The sequence below is a fragment of the Balaenoptera physalus genome, assembly GCF_965194825.1.
Source record: "Balaenoptera physalus genome assembly, chromosome: 6".
In the NCBI taxonomy this organism is placed as follows: domain Eukaryota; kingdom Metazoa; phylum Chordata; class Mammalia; order Artiodactyla; family Balaenopteridae; genus Balaenoptera; species Balaenoptera physalus.
In genome coordinates this window covers 91,806,994-91,821,801 of record NC_138885.1, presented here as the reverse complement: position 1 = coordinate 91,821,801, position 14,808 = coordinate 91,806,994, and the positions used below count along the sequence as shown (strand labels likewise).

The 14,808-nt window shown below is 37.1% G+C and overlaps 1 protein-coding gene and 1 pseudogene across 11 annotated transcripts in view; one reads left to right on the top strand and one right to left on the bottom strand.

The window, feature by feature from the left end:
- Positions 1-7,477, bottom strand: LOC309662912 (RING finger protein 122 pseudogene; annotated as a pseudogene). The gene is made up of 2 exons: positions 7,423-7,477; positions 1-1,776 (listed from the first exon to the last, which is right to left on the bottom strand). The product of its transcript is annotated as an RING finger protein 122 pseudogene (transcript).
- The window catches only part of HYCC2 (hyccin PI4KA lipid kinase complex subunit 2), a 73,142-nt gene that overhangs the window by 48,714 nt on the left and 9,620 nt on the right, over positions 1-14,808 (top strand). For 7 of the 10 annotated variants that reach the window (XM_082467112.1, XM_082467106.1, XM_082467108.1 and 4 more), the window contains 3 exons: positions 8,881-8,968; positions 11,477-11,636; positions 12,370-12,537. In XM_082467112.1, coding sequence (XP_082323238.1) covers positions 8,881-8,968; positions 11,477-11,636; positions 12,370-12,537 — 416 coding nt within the window. The remainder of the gene's footprint in view (positions 1-8,880; positions 8,969-11,476; positions 11,637-12,369; positions 12,538-14,808) is intronic. The other 3 variants (XM_082467113.1, XM_082467114.1, XM_082467107.1) reach the window with 1 other exon arrangement.

Here is a 14,808-nt window from a genome sequence, read left to right as displayed (position 1 = left end):
GGTGTACTGTGAAATTGGGTGAATTCTTTCTAGTGTTTGGAAACTTAATGTTTCTCTTTTTTCCTTATTAGTTACACAACACTGAATTTTTTGTTCCATGATGGACCCATTATCTTGTTTTTCTAATATGAATTTCTTTTAGTACTTTTTTTTTTTTTAGAGAAACTTGTTATTAAATTTAATTTTCTTTAAATACATACCTTTTTCCCACCCTCACCCACTTGGGGGAGGAACAGAAAACCCCTACCCCTTCCATTTGGGGGATTCCATGTATAAAGCCTGAGATGGTGAGGGTGAAGTATAAAAATACTGTTTACAGAGGGGAAGAGGATGTCCACTGCGACCTTAATATTCAGACACCCCCATCCCCAGGCCTCTTTTTGCTCCTTTAGAAAAAACCCTGGGAATCCATTTGGGTGTAGACCAAGCCCTTCCTCTGGGGCGGTGGATACTCAAACCCCAACACGTAATAGGAAGCTCTGAGATCAACCAAAGAACAGGGAATGGATAGCACCTCAGATCTAGGAGGGGGAGGTGGCTGCCCTCCACCCCCCTGTAGTCAGCAGGCCAGCCAGCCAGGCTTTGTCTCCATAGGCCCCATGTAAACATTGACTTTTCTTCTGTTCATCCCTGCTCTTCCCGATTTCCTACAGAGCCTCCCTGGCTTCCACTGGAGGCACTTGGTTCCTCCATCTTTCCTTCCTTCCCTTCTAACCTTCCTCTGGAAGGAGTGGGGAGAGGGCGGGGAGGTCACAGGTGGGGCAGAGCCCATCTCATCCCTTCTTCTAGGTCAGGGCAGCTTGTCCTCCTCAGCGGAACCCTCAAGGGAGTGTGCTCTAAGTTCTTGGCCAAATAGGAATGGATTTCTTTTCCCAGAGCAGGGACAAGGCAGGCAGATAGTCCAGTACCAGGATACAGTGGTCCTGATGGGCAAGTCCATCAAAACTGAGTAGCAGGGAAGAAGGCTTCAGGAAGCAGAGAGGTGGGCAAGTCTAGTCTCACCCTGATGCTGGAAGACCAGTCCTGCACCCCCGCCCCTCCAGTTGAGCATGCCTATCACCACCCAACAGTCTTGTTCGCTGCGGCTTTGCGGAAGGACCAGGCACCCATGAGGCTAGAGATCTTCTCCAGGCCTTGGTATGGAGGCAGCACTCACACCGGCTCATCCAATAGGCTCCCGATGCTCTGGGTGGCCTCTGAGGGACCAGCAATGGGCTTGTTACACATGGGGCAGACATAACGTACTTCCAGCCACTTCACCAGACACTTGCGGTGAAAGGTGTGTTGGCATGAGAGAGAGCACACCCTGCCCATCCTTCCCCTTGAAGTCTTCCAGACAGACTGCACAGGTCTGCCCATATAACTGTAACTTCTTGGCATCACCTTTAAGCACCACCTCTTTATATCCGTATCGTTTGCTCTGTGCCTGGTTCCAGAGTTTGCTGATAAAATAACAGCAGAAGATGAGGCTGAGCATGAAGACAAAGATGCCTGTGCCAAAGATGACCATGTAGACGTTGAGGGGAAGGTCTTGGAAACTGGTGGGTGGCATCGAGCAGGACTTGTTGGTGCTCACCAGTCCCAGGCCGCAGAAACACCCATTACCCCACTGGAATGGGTACGTCAGTGAACTCTTGGCTGGCTTCCTCAGGCGAACGAACGCAGGCGGCGGGTTGGGCAGGCGGGCTGGGCACACTGGCTTAAAGGGTTGCAGGAGGGGTGGATGCGGTGCGCGGCAGCCGCCTTCCTCTGCAAGTTGAACTCTCTTTTTTAGTACTTTTTAAAAAATGAATTACACATTTTATTTGAAAGCTATATAATAACAAAGACAATTGTTTTATTGAGATATAATTAAAATGTAAGACTGAATTAGTTTAAGGTGTACAACATAATGATTAGATATATGTTATATTGCAAAATTATTACCACAAGTTAACATCCATCATCACACATAGTTACAAATTTTTCTTTTGATGAGAACTTTCAATATCTGCTTTCTCAACAACTTTCAAATATACAGTACTGGATTGTTAACTATAGTTACCATGCTGTACATCATATCCCAGGATTTTATCTTATAACTGGAAGCTTGTACCTTTTGACCACCTTCACGATTTTTGCCCACCCCCCCAGCCCCTGCCTCTGGCAACCATCAATCTTTCTGTATCTATGAGTTCAGTTACTGGTTTATTTTGTTTTGTTTTAGATTCCACAAGTATGAGATTATACAGCATTTGTCTTTCTCTGTCTGACTTATTTCACTTAGCATAATGCCCGCAAGATCCATCCATGTTGTCACAAATGACAGGATTTCCTTCCTTTATTTTTTCTTTTTTCTTTTTTTTTTTTTTTTTGGCCGTGCTGCGCGGCATGCAGGAGTTCCCCAACCAGGGATTGAACCCAGGCCCCCTGCATTGGAAGCATGGAGTCTTAACCACTGGACCACCAGGGAAGCCCCAGGATTTCCTTCTTTTTTTTAATGACTGAATAATATCCTATTGTGTGTATGTATGTGTATATATATGCGTGTGTATATATGTGTGTATGTATACACTTACGTACATATACTTACACATGTGTGTATAATTGTATGTATACACATGCTGTATATACACATACATTACATATATACACACACACACCATATTTTCTTTATCCATCTATCTGTCCATTTACAATTAGATAGTCTCCATGTCTTGGCTATTGTACATATGCTGCAGTGAACATGGGGGTGCAGATATTTTTTTGAGATAGTGATTTAGTTTCCTTCAGATATATAACAAGTGGAATTGCTGGTTCCCTTTTCTCCACACCCTGTCCAGCATTTATTGTTTGTAGATTTTTTGATGATGGCCATTCTGACCAGTGTGAGGTGATACCTCACTGTAGTTTTGATTTGCATTTCTCTAGTGATTAGTGATGTTGAGCATCCTTTCATGTGTTTGTTGGCTATCTGTATATCTTCTTCGGAGAAATGTCTGTTTAGGTCTTCTGCTCATTTTTGGATTGGGTTGTTTGTTTTTTTGATATTGAGCTGCATGAGCTGCTTGTATATTTTGGAGATTAATCCTTTGTCAGTTGCTTCGTTTGCAAATATTTTCTCCCATTCTGAGGGTTGTCTTTTCATCTTGTTTATGGTTTCCTTTGCTGTGCAAAAGCTTTTAAGTTTCATTAGGTCCCATTTGTTTATTTTTGTTTTTATTTCCATTTCTCTAGGAGGTGGGTCGAAAAGGATCTTGCTGTGATTTATGTCATAGAGTGTTCTGCCTATGTTTTCTAAGAGGTTTATAGTGTCTGGCCTTATATTTAGGTCTTTAATCCATCTTGAGTTTATTTTTGTGTGTGGTGTAAGGGAGTGTTCTAATTTCCTTCTTTTACATGTAGCTATCCAGTTTTCCCAGCACCACTTATTGAAGAGGCTGTCTTTTCTTCATTGTATATTCTTGCCTCCTTTATCAAAGATAAGGTGACCATATGTGCTTGGGTTTATCTCTGGGCTTTCTATCCTGTTCCATTGATCTATATTTCTGTTTTTGTGCCAGTACCATGCTGTCTTGATTACTGTAGCTTTGTAGTATAGTCTGAAGTCAGGGAGCCTGATTCCTCCAGCTCTGTTTTTCTTTCTCAAGATTGCTTTCACTATTCGGGGTCTTTTGTGTTTCCATACAAATTGTGAAATTTTTTGTTCTAGTTCTGTGAAAAATGCCATTGGTAGTTTGGTAGGGATTGCATTGAATCAGTAGATTACTTTGGGTAGTATAGTCATTTTCACAATGTTGATTCTTCCAATCCAAGTACATGGTATACCTCTCCATCTATTTGTATCATCCTTAATTTCTTTCATCAGTGTCTTATAGTTTTCTGCATACAGGTCTTTTGTCTCCTTAAGTAGGTTTATTCCTAGGTATTTTATTCTTTTTGTTGCAGTGGTAAATCGGATTGTTTCCTTAATTTCTCTTTCAGATTTTTCATCATTAGTGTATAGGAATGCAAGATTTCTGTGCGTTAATTTTGTATCCTGCTACTTTACCAAGTTCATTGATTAGCTCTAGTAATTTCTGGTGGCATCTTTAGGATTCTCTATGTATAGTATCATGTCATCTGCAAACAGTGATAGTTTTACTTCTTTTCTGATTTGGATTCCTTTTATTTCTTTTTCTTCTCTGATTGCTGTGGCTAAAACTTCCAAAACTATGTTGAATAATAGTGGTGAGAGTGGGCAACTTTGTCTTCTTCCTGATCTTAGAGGAAATGGTTTCAGTTTTTGACCATTGAGAACGATGTTGGCTGTGGGTTTGTCATATACGGCCTTTATTATGTTGAGGTAGGTTCCCTCTATGCCTACTTTCTGGAGAGTTTTTATCATAAATGGGTGTTGAATTTTGTCAAAAGCTTTCTCTGCATCTATTGAGATTATCATATGGTTTTTATTCTTCAATTTGTTAATGTGGTGTATCACATTGATTTATTTGCATATATTGAAGAATCCTTGCATTCCTGGGATAAACCCCACTTGATCATGGTGTATGATCCTTTTGCTGGATTCTGTTTGCTAGTATTTTGTTGAGGATTTTTGCATCTATGTTCATCAGTGACATTGGCCTGTAGTTTTCTTTTTTTGTGACATCTTTGTCTGGTTTTGGCATTAAGGTGTTGGTGGCCTCGTAGAATGAGTTTGGGAGTGTTCCTCCCTCTGCTATATTTTGGAAGAGTTTGAGAAGGATAGGTGTTAGCTCTTCTCTAAATGTTTGATAGAATTTGCCTGTGAAGCCATCTGGTCCTGGGCTTTTGTTTGTTGGAAGATTTTTAATCACAGTTTCAGTTTCAGTGCTTGTGATTGGTCTGTTTATACTTTCTATTTCTTCCTGGTTCAGTCTTGGAAGCTTGTGCTTTTCTAAGAATTCGTCTGTTTCTTCCAGGTTGTCCATTTTATTGGCATATAGTTGCTTGTAGTAATCTCTCATGATCCTTTGTATTTCTGCAGTGTCAGTTGTTACTTCTCCTTTCTCATTTCTAATTCTGTTGATTTGAGTCTTCTCCCTTTTTTTCTTGATGAGTCTGGCTAATGGTTTATCAATTTTGTTTATCTTCTCAAAGAACCAGCTTTTAGTTTTATTGATCTTTGCAATTGTTTCCTTCATTTCTTTTTCATTTATTTCTGTTCTGATCTTTATGATTTCTTTCCTTCTGCTAACTTTGGGTTTTTTTGTTCTTCTTTCTCTCATTGTTTTAGGTGTAAGGTTAGGTTGTTTATTTGAGATATTTCTTGTTTCTTGAGGTAGGATTGTATTGCTATAAACTTCCCTCTTAGAACTGCTTTTGGTTTAGGGTCATAGTGTTTTCATTGTCATTTGTTTCTAGGTATTTTTTTATTTCCTCCTTGATTTCTTCAGTGATCTCTTGGTTATTTCGTGGCATATTGTTTAGCCTCCATGTGTTTGTATTTTTTACAGGTTTTTTCCTGTAATTGATATCTAGTCTTACACCATTGTGGTCGGAAAAGATACTTGATACGATTTCAATTTTCTTAAATTTACCAAGGCTTGATTTGTGACCCAAGATATGATCTATCCTGGAGAATGTTCCATGAGCACTTGAGAAGAAAGTGTATTCTGTTGTTTTTGGATGGAATGTCCTATAAATATCAATTAAGTCCATCTTGTTTAATGTTTCATTTAAAGCTTTTGTTTCCTTATTTAGTTTCATTTTGGATGATCTGTTCATTGGTGAAAGTGAGGTGTTAAAGTCCCCTACTATGATTGTGTTACTGTCGATTTCCCCTTTTATGGCTGTTAGCATTTGCCTTATGTATTGAGGTGCTCCTATGTTGGGTGCATAAATATTTACAATTGTTATATTTTCTTCTTGGTTTGATCCCCTGATCATATGTAGTGTCCTTCCTTGTCTCTTGTAATAGTCTTTATTTTAAAGTCTATTTTGTCTGATATGAGAATTGCTACTCCAGCTTTCTTTTGATTTTCATTTGCATGGAATATCTTTTTCCATCCCCTTGCTTTCAGTCTGTATGTGTCCCTAAGTCTGAAGTGCATCTCTTGTAGACAGCATATATATGGGTCTTGTTTTTGTATCCATTCAGCCAGTCTATGGCTTTTGGTTGGAGCATTTAATCCATTTACATTTAAGGTAATTATCATTATGTATGTTCCTATTACCATTTTCTTAATTGTTTTGGGTTTGTTTTTGTAGGTCTTTTCCTTCTCTTGTGTTACCTGCCTAGAGAAGTTCCTTTAGCATTTGTTGTAAAGCTGGTTTGGTGGCCCAGCACCATTTAGTAAAGACACTATCCATTCCCTATTTTATATTCTCATATTTGTTTAAATTAATTGACTATATATGCATATGTTTATTTCTCAGCTCTCCATTCTGTTCCATTGATCTCTGTGTGTTTTTAGGCCTAAAGCTTTGTGATACAGTTTGAAATTAGTAAGTATCATGCCTCCAGGTTTGTTGTTTCTCAAGATTGCCTTGGCTATTCAGGGTCCTTTGTGGTTCCGTATAAATTCTAGGATTGTTTGCTCTATTTCTATGAAAAATGTCACTAGAATTTTGGTAGGCATTGCACTGAATTTGTAGATTGCTTTGGGTAGTATGGACATTTTAACAATATTAGTTCTTTCAGTCCTTGAGCATGGAATATTCTTCTATTTATTTGTGTGTTCTTCAGTTTCTTTCATTGAGGTACTATATGAAAATCATAAGTGTACAATGCTCAGGTCTTTCACCTCCTTAGTTAAATTTATTACTAGGTATTTTTTAATGAAATTGTTAATGGGATTGTTTTCTTAATTTCCCTTTCTGATAGTTTGTTATTAGTGTATAGAAAGCAGATTTTTTTTTTTTGGCCACACCACGTGGCTTGTGGGATCTTAGTTCTGCGACCAGGGATTGAACCCATGCCCTCAGTAAAGAAAGCGTAGAGTCTTAACCAATGGACCACCAGGGAATTCTCTTTTTTTGTTTAAAGAAATGCAGTAGATTTTTGTATATTGCTTTTATACCTACAAGTTTACCAAATTTGTTTATTCTAACAGTTTTTTGGTGTAGTTTTAAGAGTTTTCTACAGTTGACTCTTGAACAGCAAAAGGGTTAGGGGTGCCAGTTGCACAGTTGAAAATCTGAGTATAACTTTAAAGTCAGCCTTCCATATCTATGCTTCAACCAACCACAGATTGTGTATTACTGTAGTTGGTATTTATTGAAAAGAATCCACGTATAAATAGTCTTGTGCAGTTCAAGCCCATGTTGTTCAAGGGTCAACTGTATATATATCATGTCATCTGCAAATAGAGACAGTTTCACTTCTTTTTTTCTGATTTGCTAGAACTTCCAGTACTATGTTGGATAAAAGTTGCAAGAGTGGGCATCCTTGTCTTGTTCTTGATCTTAGAGGAAAAGCTTTACATTTTTCACTGTCAAGTTTGTTGTTGACTGTGGGCTTATCATGTATGGCCTTCATTATGTTGAGCTACATCCCCTCTGTACCCAGTTTTTTGAGAGTTTTTTTAATCATGAATGGATTTCGAATTTTGTCAAATGCTTTTTCTGCATCTATTGACATGATTGTGTGATTTTTATCCTTCATTTTGTTAATATGGTGTATCACGATTGATTAAATTGTAGACATTGAACCATCCTTGCATCCCAGGGATAAATCCCACTTGACCATAGTGTATGATCCTTTTAGTGAATTGTTGAATTTAGTTTGCTAATATTTTGTTGAGGATTTTTGCATTTATGCTATGTTCATCAGGCATATTGGCTTGTAATTTTCTTATAGTGTCCTTGTCTGATTTTTGTATAACGGGGATGCTGGCCTCATGATATGAATATGGAAGTGCTCACTCTTTGAGGAATTTGAAGATTGGTATTATTTCTTTAAATGTTTGGTAGAATTCACCCATGAAGCCATCTGGTCCCAGACTTTTGCTTATTGGGAGGTTTTTGATTACCGATTCAATCTCCTCTGGGTACAGTGATGGGTCTGTTCAGATTTTTATTTCTTCATGATTCAGTCGTGGTAGGTTGTATATTTCTAGGAATTTATACATTTTCTAGGTTGTCCAGTTTGTTGATGTATAATTGTTCATAGTCCTTTCAGTACTTTTAAAATAGCCAAAATATAACTAGTCATTAAATTGAAGACTAGAAACTGTCAGTTTTTCTGTATGGAACTCTATGTCTTTCTACGTAGTTCATAACCCTGGTTTTCATGAATGCATTAAATAGATTACCCTAAATATCAACACATGATGAAAACCAATTAATATGTAGAGACATCTGTAAAATATTTTATTTTTAGAAAGTTTCATGACTTTCTTTTTTTTTAATTAATTAATTAATTAATTTATTTATGGCTGTGTTGAGTCTTCATTGCTGTGCACGGGCTTTTCTCTAGTTGTGGCGAGTGGGGGCTACTCTTCGTTGCAGCAGGCTTCTCATCGCAGTGGCTCCTCTTGTTGCGGAGCATGGGCTCTAGGTGCGCGGGCTTCAGTAGTTGTGGTACACGGCTTCAGTGGTTGTGGCTTGCGGGCTCTAGAGCGCAGGCTCAGTGGTTGTGGCACACGGGCTTAGTTGCTCTGCGGCATGTGGAATCTTCCCGGACCAGGGTCAAGCCCATGTCCCCTGCATTGGCACATGGATTCTTAACCACTGCGCCTCCAGGGAAGTCCTGTAAAATATTTTAAATGTTAGTATTGAAATCTTCATTTTGTTCTTGTAACCAAGAAATGAAAGGATGCAAAAATTAACGTGAAAATCTTGTTACAGAACCAAAATAATAGGACTTGGAAGAATAGAAAAGATGGTTGTTGAAAATTAGAGATATTTGCTAAAGATAGTAAATAATCTGCTTCTCCATAGGTATAATGGACAGTGGGACCTTGGCCAGGAAGTCCTTGATGACATCATTTATAGAGCTCAGCTAGAACTCTTTTCTCAACCACTATTGGTAAGTTGTTATATTTAGTTTTTATTAAATATTCCTGTGCCTGAAAAGGGCACTAGTAAGTTTAAAATTCAATATGTAATATGTGAGGCGTTTTAAATTATTGAGGGAAAAAGATTTATTCCATAGTAACAATTGGAGAGAAAACAAAATTGGTTTAGATCCTGTCCTCTTACAACATATCAAAATAAAGTTCAGATAAATTAAAGAATTAAATGTCTTAAAATCCTTTAAGAAAAGAAAGAAGAAAAGTTATAAATATTTCCTCAAATTTCTAGAGAAGGAAGGACTTTCTAAGCTTTAGTGATGGTGACACATCACCAAAAAAGGCTGAATTTTTTTTTTCCTACATAAACATCTGAATTCTAAACCATCAGTTTTTGTTTGTTTGTTTGTTTTGTTTTGTTTTGTTGGCTGCACCGTGCAGCATCTGGGATTTTAGTTCCCTGACCAGGGATCGAACCCATGCCCCCTGCAATGGAAGTGCGGAGTCTTAACCACTAGACCACCGGATAGTCCCTAAACCATCAGTTTTTTAAAACCAAAATTAATATGTGGTATACAAATTGAGAAAAATATTATCAACAGGCATGACAAAAAAGCCAATTAATATTTTGTTCTATATAAAAATTTCATACTCTTCCACAAAATAAATATGTCTCCAAAGGGTAAATGATCATTCAAAAAATAAACGTGAACATCCAGTAGCAGAGTAAGGAAGGCATTCTCTATGTTACCAGTAACAGTATGACACAACTCTGATCATCCCTTTGCAGAAGCAGTTTGGTAATGTGTGTGTATTTTCTTTGACCTACTATCCCATGTCTAGCAACATTTCCCAAGAAACTACTTAAAAATTTTTTTAAAGTATTGTGAACACTAGATCAATGTTAGTTTAATTGCAAAAGAATCAGAACTCTAAACATTTTACAGCAGAGAATGATTAAGTTATGTTATTTACTTGATGAAATTATATGTTTGAAGATTCATATTAAAGGAACATGCTAGCTGTGTTAAGTGGTAAAGCAGTATATACAACTATGTTTTAAATCTAGACAGGACAAAGGAAACAAAACAAATGCTAATAGTTGTCTAGGTGATTCAACTGTGGATAGTTTTTATTTCTTTGCAATTTTCTGTGTTTTCTAAGCTTTTTGTAGTATTTTATAATGGTATTTTAAAAATATTATTTATGTATTTTTACTTGCAGCAATTTAAGAGTACAATTTTTAAAGCCATTTTCTTCATATCATTTTTTATATCTTAAGCTAAATATAAATTTATTGAAGTAACATTTACATTAATTCTTTCATATTTGAATTTTTTTCCTCATGTCAACATCCCTAATTTTACCTAAAGGTTACTGTAAAACAAATGGACAGGGAATTCCCTGGTGGTCCAGTGGTTAGGGTTCTGCACTCTCACTGCCGAGGGCCCAGGTTTGACCCCTGGTTGGGGAACTAAGATCCCACAAGCTGCACGGTGCAGCCAAAAAGAAAACCAAAAAACAAATGGACAACAAGATAAAAAATTATATCATGATAATAAGACCTTGCATGTCAGACTCTTTAAATTCATACTTTTATCCTTGTAAGTCTTATAAATTAACTAGAGGTGGCATTTCCAAGCAATATAGGTAGAGAGATTAGTAATCTGTAGTTCTAGAATAATCCTTTATTGTTAGGGGTCTCCAAGGGACCCAGTGAATAACACTCCTTTTCTCTATTCAAAAATAGAGCCCGGTGATAAATAGATAAAATAGTTGGTAGACAGAAAAACAAGCATCATCTTTATTGCTGATAAAGGCTAGATTGAAAGACTTCACTCCCTACATTTTCATCTGGATGTTGGAACAGCCCACTGGAGAGAAGGTTTGAGTTGGCAGAGCAGGCACAGGTATCCAGGTTGTTGCATTTCACTTGTCCTGTCCAAGTGGAGAGGGAAGGAGAAAACGGTCCTCTAGCTTAAGGTCTTTGCTAGATTAGGACTACCCAATCAGGAAACATGGAGCAGCCAATGGTGATTACTCTCCAGGCACATATCTCACTCTCCTCCATGGAGGGCAGAAAGTGGTGGAACAAAATGCCAGATGTGTTTAGGGAAAATTTCTCTTCATGGAAACAAAGCTAATTTTTTTATTATAGATTAAATTTTGCATGTTATTTATCATCTGAATAATCAGAAACTTATTCTAAATTTTCTTATATCAGGATTCAAATGTTAAAAACACTTTTTCTTTCTTTGGAATGTTTTTTTCTCTTTGAAAGTCAACAACTTCAAGGAATCAATGGGGTGTGTGACTCACATTATTTTAAATGAATTCTCATTTTAAAGCCTGCCTAAAAGAATATAGACCAGTGGAGATACAAACATTTCTGACACATTATACTTGTATATTTTATAATAGACGTTTTAAGTACATACTTTAAAAAGTAGGGAAACATGAAGTGTAAAATAAGCATAAATTGTATATTGGGTGTAAATATATATAGACTTATGTTATCATTTTAGGTTGCCAATGCCATGAAAAACTCATTACCATTTGATGCTCCTGATTCTTCACAAGAAGGCCAGAAAGTACTTAAAGTCGAAGTCACTCCAACAGTGCCGAGGATTTCTCGGACTGCGATTACAACAGCTTCAATCCGTCGGCATAGGTGGAGGAGAGAAGGTGAGTACGAAATCCCTACAGCCCACTCATGGATTAAAGTAAGTTTTTACAGACTATATTAGCACATGATATTATAGTACTTTATGTAATTACAGTAAAATTGTTTAGTTGTTAAAAATAGCACTAGAAATATGGTTTAAATACCTGAATTCATTTTAATATAAATATGTATATATATTTTATAAAGCAGAAAGATGTTATTTAGACTGCTGTATGAATGTTAAAACAGAAAATAAGATCAAGTTAATTTTTGTCTTTTTTTGAACTAGTAATAGCAATAGGAAAGAAATTTCTTTAAGCCTGTTATCATACTGGGAAAAAAGGTGCCTGTATGAGAATTGTGGGAGAAAACGATATAACTGGCCAAACTAATGGTATAATACAGCTATCCATAAAAGAATTGATTTTTATCTTTCTTTTTCTTTTCATATAAGTGCTGAATCCAGCAGTATTTCATAGGCGTATGGTACTTGAATAGTCAAGCTGTCTTGCCTAAGAGATATTAATTGCCGTTTTAATGATCTCTATTTTTCTCTCCTATTCATTTGCAAACCTCACATTATTCATCTGCTGCCTTATGTGTGTGCATGCTGTGCACACACATGTAACTATATAGATAATATTTGCGTTTATATCATATCCATATATACATTCTCTTATCTGCCTGGGTCAAAATGCTCAGAAAAGAATAGAGCAGCACAAAAGCACTAAAATTTTATATGTTGAATCCCAGATGGCTTTGACTTCTCAAACGAGGCTGACTCGAGTATTCCTGGCTCCCCGATCCAACACGGCTCCACTGACCTAGGGATCAAACGTGTGCAAGAGGGGGAGGTGCTGGTGCGCAGGACTCCTGAGCACGGCTCACCGGAGCCCAACTCAGCAGCAGCCACAACAGAGGGTAGGACAGAGATGAGGAGGCAAAAGTCAGTGAGGCAGTTGCTGGAGAAGGATCCTGGCTCTCTGTCCCCAAGCAGAACATCTTTGCATTCTAGTGTGTGTTTCCACTACCCCAGGGTATATTAGCTCCTCCTTGCAAAGTGCACCCCCCCATATGGCTAGCACCAGGTCAGGTACAATCTTTAGTTACCATTTGTGCTGGCCTGGAGTCTGCATCCCTGTGTAACTAAAGAACAGCTTGGCATGGCTACTAACAAGGGAGAGGCCTGTCTCCAAAAGGTCTGCAAATGCTTGGGATTTTTTCATTACTGAGCATGTTTATTCTAACATCAGGAAAGGAAAAATGCACCCAATGGACATGAGCCTTATTAGTCAGTATGCATCAATTTCATTTATATAGTAATGTATTCTTTTGAAAATATGTGAGGAGAGTTGTAAAGCATTAATACATTATCTTTGAGAAACTGGACTATAGTGGAGCCGGCTGATTTGTCTGTAGTCCCAGGGTGGTCAATTAACAAGAATTTCTTATCTCTTTGACAGAATAAACAAGTATTGATTGGCTTTTTATCATCTTTGAGTCAGGTTGCCTGGGTCTAACTAGTGAACTACTGACATCTTTCCTCTATAAATGTGCTGTCCTGGTGCACACTACATTTTATCATTTATTGTAAATAATGATTACCTTATAAAGCTCCCAAACAGAATTGAAATGTATTATTTAGAGGTTATAAATCCTAGCAGATCCTTGTTTCTACAGTGTGGGTATCTCAAATGAGAATTTTTTTTACCCCTCCCCTGCCACCACACCCACGACCACTATCTGGAAAAGAATACTTCTCTGTGATAGGAAAGTATTTATTTGCAGTTTTACATGTGATGCCATAGAATCTGGTTTTGTGAAAGAAGGAACTGTGGCCTAATAGTTTTTCATTATTTACTATATTGCTGCTGTGGACGCTATACACTAATTTATGAAATATAGCAAGAAGTTTTAAAATAGGTTACATATTTTTACTTATTTTAAAGACCAAACATACATGAAGCAGTCACCTTCTACCTTAGGGAAATCTCTTGCTTTTTGGTGCATTAGAAATTTGAGCATGCTCAGTAAGAATCTAAATCTACCCTCTGTTCCCTTGCCCATTTGCCCAGATTGACCTTACTTCATTTAACAGTGTTGCATGTGCATGATACAGGGACACAAAGAAGTTGGTGCTATGAAGAGAATCGTGTGAAAGACGCAGTCTTCCCTTTTCGTTCTTCTGTATCTCTTTATGTTATCCCTGGGAGTCAGTTTTATCTTGTATAATGCATAAAAATAAATATATGAATAGATGTCGAATTCAGAGTTGGCCTAAATTGAACAACAGTGTATTTCTCCACATTCTTGATGCCAAATTAAGACACTTGAAGTGTATCTACTACCATTGTTAGAATATTGGAGTATTTGTGCTAAACGGAAGTACATTAACACTTGATGAAATTCTAAAAAGTATGGGATTAGGTAGAAAAATTTCTTCCTGTTAATCATAAGTCATACACTTTGAAAAAGAAATCAAAATAGAATTCCTTTAAAATATCCTATTAAATGTTAAAACATCCTATTTTAATATCTCCTATTACTGGTAAAATTTCACTTTGTGAGGGTGGGATGTAGCCACAAAGAAAGAGGAATGTGTCCCTTCGGTGTGTTTGAAATTTCTCAAATTATTTTCCCTTTTAATCTAGCTTAATTGTAGCTTTAAATCAATATTGGTAAAAGCTAATTTATAAGGAAAGGCAGACATAAGTAGAAAAGTTCATTAAAAATCCTTTATGGTTGTCTCATCTTTGGATCATGAATAGTATTATCACCCAGGGAGAAAATTAGAAAGGAAAAAAGTTGTTAGATACAATTGCCTTTTTATTCCTTGAGGTTTTTTAAACAGAAATATGGAAATTGCTAAAACCTATGAAAAGTTTTGGCAATTCTGAAGTCTTCTGGAGCTTTTGGATTAGCATCAATAATTGGTCTTCTAAAAGAAAAAGAAGGGAATTCCCTGGTGGTCCAGTGGTTAGGACTCTGTGCTCTCACTGCCGAGGGCCCAGTTTCAATCCCTGGACAGGGAACTAAAATCCTACAAGCCGTGTGGTGCAGCCAAAAAAAGAAAGAAAGAAAAAAAAAGAAAAAGAAAACATGTTTTCTAATGGTTTTAAATAGTTTTACAGTTAAAGTTGTATTTATTATATGTTGAAATTGAAGGGAGAATATGAGCCCATCACCTACCTT